The sequence below is a fragment of the Otolemur garnettii genome, unplaced genomic scaffold (genome assembly GCF_000181295.1).
Source record: "Otolemur garnettii isolate 467f Iridium unplaced genomic scaffold, OtoGar3 scaffold00099, whole genome shotgun sequence".
In the NCBI taxonomy this organism is placed as follows: Eukaryota; Metazoa; Chordata; class Mammalia; order Primates; family Galagidae; genus Otolemur; species Otolemur garnettii.
The window spans coordinates 3007868-3013096 of record NW_003852494.1 but is presented as its reverse complement, the minus strand read 5'-3'; the positions used below and the strand labels follow the sequence as shown (position 1 = coordinate 3013096).

The 5229-nt window shown below is 42.2% G+C and overlaps 1 protein-coding gene across 1 annotated transcript in view; it reads right to left on the bottom strand.

Annotated features, from left to right (window-relative positions):
* Positions 1–5229, bottom strand: part of KNTC1 (kinetochore associated 1) — a 105325-nt gene that overhangs the window by 45686 nt on the left and 54410 nt on the right. The window contains exons 34-35 of the mRNA XM_012809015.2: positions 2094–2374; positions 1283–1455 (exon numbers count right to left, since the gene is read on the bottom strand). Coding sequence (XP_012664469.2) covers positions 1283–1455; positions 2094–2374 — 454 coding nt within the window. The remainder of the gene's footprint in view (positions 1–1282; positions 1456–2093; positions 2375–5229) is intronic.

Here is a 5229-nt window from a genome sequence, read left to right as displayed (position 1 = left end):
AACAATCTTTTTATAATTACCATTCAAAATAAAAATTTTTTTTTTTTTGAGACAGAGCCTCAATCTGTCGCCCTGGGTAGAGTGCTGTGGCATCACAGATCACAACAACCACCAACTCCTCAAGTGATTCTCTTGCCTCTGCCTCCCAAGTAGCTGGGACTACAGGTGCCTGCCACAACATCCAGCTATTTCTTGGTTGAAGCTGTCATTGTTGTTTGGCGGCCCGGGCTGGATTTGAACCTGTCAGCTCAGGTGTATGTGGCTGGCGCCTTGGCCGCTTGAGCCACAGGTGCCAGGCCACCATTCAAAATTTTAAGGAAGGCCACAAAATAGGAAGGTTTCAACATAGCTTTGACTATCTTAAATAATGCAATTCGGCTGGGCACCTGTAGCTCAAGTGGCTAAGGTGCCAGCCACATACACCTGAGCTGGTGGGTTTGCATCCAGGTGGGCCCACCAAACAACAACAATTGTAACCAAAAAAATAGCCAGGTGCTGTGGCAGGTGCCTAGAGTCCCAGCTATTTGGGAGGCTGAGGCAAGAGAATCACTTAAGCCCAGGAGTTGGAGGTTGCTGTGAGCTGTGATGCCACAACTCTATCCAGGTTGACAGCTTGAGGCTCTGTCTCAAAATAAATAAATAAATAACTAAAAATAATGCAATTCAACTTTTTTATTAAACTTGGCTTAAAAATAAAATAATACAACCTGGTTTTCTTGTATCCTCAATGAATCCCCAATGATTAATTTAAAAAAATAAATTAAATAATACATAGGGATACAAAGAATTTCACAATCCTACTAAAGTGAATAACATCAACAGTCATTGTTAATTTTTTTTTTTTTGAGACAGAGCCTCAAGCTGTCCCCCTGGGTAGAGCACAGCTCACAGCAACCTCCAACTACTGGGCTCAAGCGAGTGTCCTGCCTCAGCCTCCCAAGTGGCTGGGACCACAGGCACCCGCCACAACGCCCGGCTATTTTTATTTTTTTTTGGTTGCAGCCATCGTTGTTTGGCGGGCCGGGCTGGATTCGAACCCGCCACCTTAGGTGTATGTGGCTTGGTGCCTTAGCCACTTGAGCCACAGGCACCGAGCCCATTGTTAATATTTTGAAAGATTGTTCAATATCCCCAAGGAGAATCAATTATAATTGTTCCTTTATAAAATGATGATACTATCTCTTATCTAGTTACTGTACTGTCCAGTTATAGAAAGCATTTGGGAAATAACAATGAAACAAATCTGAGAATATAAAACTACATTTATTATAAATCTTGTCACCTGGACTGCAGATGGTGGCAGCTTGGCATGCTAGATCATGTATCTCAGAAGGAAGGTTCAGTCCCACAGGTGCTGCCATTGGGATATCATCAGCCAACATCTGACAAAGTCTCTGACATGTCAGAAATAGTAATTTCCCAGTGTCGGCATTGCAGTGATACTTAAACAAATCTCTTTAAGTAGGAAAAAAAATGCTGGTAGTTAGAATACTCATATTGAAAGTAAACACATGTCTTTCTGGGATTAACATATAACCACCATCATCAACACGTACAATGTCCCCCACATGTTTTCATGGTATATGGTACACTTTGGTTTTCAAGTTATTGTGGATACCATTATAGGCAGTCCCTGGGTTATGAATGAGATAAGTTCTGTACCTATGTTCTTAAGTTGAATTTGTATGTAAGTTGTACCTACTACCTGTAACAGCCCCCATTTGTAAGTGTGAGATATACATCAGTTGGATGTTTGTAACTCAGGGAATCACTCACTGAAATGGCCTCTATTCATAAGAGTTAGGTAGAAGTTGGATGTTTATAACTTAGGGACTGCCTATAAATGCTGAAGTACACAGTAATTTAAATTTAATGGTTATGTTACCTAACTCTGCAGAATTTGCTACTTGCCTTTGACACTATTATTTTCTAACATAGAACCCCAAAATAGGCTCTCAGGGCAAGAAATTGAGAATTCCTTCAGTTAAAAAAAAAAGAAAAGTGCCACTGGCCCCATCCTCACTACTAAAGAAAACAAGCAAGCAAATGTTACTTTCAGACAAACTATACAATTTGGAGATCTGGAACATTACCTGCATTTTTTCAGGGCTGTTCCTACATTCCCATCTTTTAAGGCTCTTAAAGTCAGCTCTGCCTCCAACTCTTGTCTGGAGCCCTGCAGGGCCAGCACCTGTCTGTGCACCTTTGACTCCAGGCTCAGGTTCTTTTCCTCAGCAGCCATGGGCACTAGGGTGCTCCTGAGTTTGTGTTTAGCCTGTGCAACTTCATGCATTTTAATGTACTGTTCACGGAGATCTGCAACCAGGGAACTATTGCTATAATCTTCAAATGAAAGAAAGATCTCAAAGTTCTCCTGTAGCAAAGGTAAACAAGACAAAGTCCCAACCAAGTCTGATTAGTTGATCTATTGTTTAAAAAAAAATTTTTTTTTTTCTGTCTCTGCTATTTGAATAGGATTATCATTATTTTTTAAACTTTATCACCTCTCCCTCAAAGACTATTTTGTAAATTAAGAATTTAAGACTTGAGGCTTGGTGCCTGTAGCTCAGTGGCTAGGGCACCAGCCACATAACACCATGGCTGGCAGGTTCAAACCCAGCCTAGGCCTGCTAGACAAAAATGGCAACAACAACAACAACAACAACAAAATAGCCGGGCATTGTGGCGGTGCCTGTAGTCACAGCTACTTGGGAGGCTAAGGCAAGAGAATCACTTAAAGCCCAAGAGTTTGAGGTTGCTGTGAGCTGTGATGCCATGGCCATGGCACTCTACTGAGGGCAACATAGTAAGAACCTGTCTCAAAAAAAAAGAATTTAAGACTTGGCATTTCAAGTCATAAAATTAAAAATATTAGAAAAAATCAGAAAATAGTTTCAGAAGATCAGGTTAACCAGGGTTTCTCAATTTCTACATTACTGACATTTTGAAAAAGACAATTCATTGTTATGAGGAGTTCTGAATAGAAAAAGAAAGAATTAAGTAGTAGGTTTGGGTGATTCTATCCTGGTGGCTTGAAGAAGTGAGCTTTGCCCTTTTTCTATAATTCCTGGTGGACTGTTAACTCCAGACCTAAAACTTATTCCTCAGACCCAATAAAAATATCCCACTGAAGGCTGGGCATGGTGGCTCATGCCTGTAATCCTAGCACTTTGGGAAGCCAAGGCTGGAGGATCGCTTGGGGCCAAGAATTCAAGAGAGGCTGGACTCTAGCTCAGGCAACAGAACGTGATTCTGTCTCTTTTTTGAGACAAAGTCTCACTATGTCACCCTGGGTAGAGTGCTGTGGCATCATAGCTCACAGCAACCTCAAACTCTTGGTTTTAAGTAATTCTCTTTCCTCAGCCTCCCAAGTCGCTGGGACTACCGACGCCTGCCACAACACACGGCTATTTTTTGGTTGTAGTTGTCACTGTTATTTGGCAGGCCTGGGCTGGATTTGAACCCGCCAGCTCTGGTATATGTGGCTGGTGCCCTAGCTGCTGAGCTATAGGCACCAAGTTGTAAGACCCTATCTTATTAAAAAAAAAAAAAAAAGCCCTCACTGAATCCCAGGGAAAGAAATCAGACCCCGTGCTCTGATGCCACACTTTAGATCTGGGTTTCTTAATTTTGATAGTACCTTGGGCCAGATAATTCTACTGTGGGAGGCCATCCCTTGGGTTGTATTAATAACGTATTTAGCAGCATCCCTGGCTTCTACCCATTGAATGACAGTATCATTCTCCCCACATCAGTGGCGTGGGTGCAATGGTTATATCTCCTGCAATATCTCCAGGCTGGGTGGGTGCAGTGGTTCATGCCTATAATTCTAACACTCTGGAAGGCCAAGGCAGGTGGATCACTTGGGCTCATAAGTTTGAGACCAGAGTGAGTATGAACAAGACCATATTTCTACTAAAAATAGAAAAAACTAGCTGAGCATTGTGGTGGGCACCAGTAGTCCCAGGTACTTGGGAGGCTGAGGCCAGAGGATTGGTGAGCCCAATAGTTTGAGGTTGTTGTGAGCTATAAGGACACCATGGCACTCTACCCAGGGCGAAAGAGTTAGGCTCTTTCCGGGGTAGAGTGGGGGTGGTGGTGGAGGGAGTATGAGGAAAAGTTTCCAGACTTGCCAAATGTCCTCTGGGGCACAAAACTCTCCCCCCACCCCATCCAGAACAGCTTAACAGCTTAACCTTATAAACATTGAACATTTTCTTGGTATTTCTGTTCAGTTTTCTTCATCAGCATTTTATGGCCAAATTGTTGAATTTCACATCTTACCTTTTCCACTTAATATCATGTAATTTCCCCCTTTCTGTCATTACAAGGAATTCATAAATATTATTTTTGATGGCTGCATAACACATAATCTATGATGGAGTCAATATTTATAAAATGTGATAAAAATTTCAAACTGATATTTTCCTCCCCAAAATTATTTATTTATTTATTTATTTATTTATTTTTTGAGACAGAGTCTCACTGTGTCATCCTTGGTAGAGTGCCATGGAGTTACAGCTCTCAGCAACCTCCAACTCTTGGGCTTAAGTGATTCTCTTTCCTCAGCCTCCCAAGTAGCTGGACTACAGGTAATTGCCACAACACCTGGCTATTTTCTTGTTGCAGTTGTAATTGTTGTCCAGCTGGCCCGGACCAGGCTCGAACCCACCAGCCTTGGTGCATGTGGCTGGAGCCATAACCACTGTGCTACAGGCACCAAGCTTTCCCTGAAGAAGATGCATCATGTCTAAGTACACATTTATAGAAATAAATATAAAAATTCACCACTGATATTTGCTATGCTATTTTGTTAAAGGATCTTCATTACATGTCATAGTACCACAAAAATTTTATGTTTAGATAGCCATAGGCTATCTCTAGAAGGATAAACAAGAATTTTATGACAATGGCTGCATCTGGATAGCTTGAGTGTCAGAGCAGGAAAAAGACTTATTTTATTTTATTTTTATTTATTTATTTATTTATTTTTGAGACAGAGCCTCAAGCTGTCCTCCTGGGTAGAGTGCCGTGGCATCACAGCTCACAGCAACCTCCAACTCCTGGGCTTAAGCGAATCTCCTGCCTCAGCCTCCCAAGTAGCTGGGACTACAGGCACCCGCCACAACCCCCGGCCATTTTTTGGTTGCAGCCATCATTGTTGTTTGGTGGGCCCGGGCTGGGGATTTGAACCCGCCACCTTAGGTGTATGTGGCTGGCGCCTTAGCC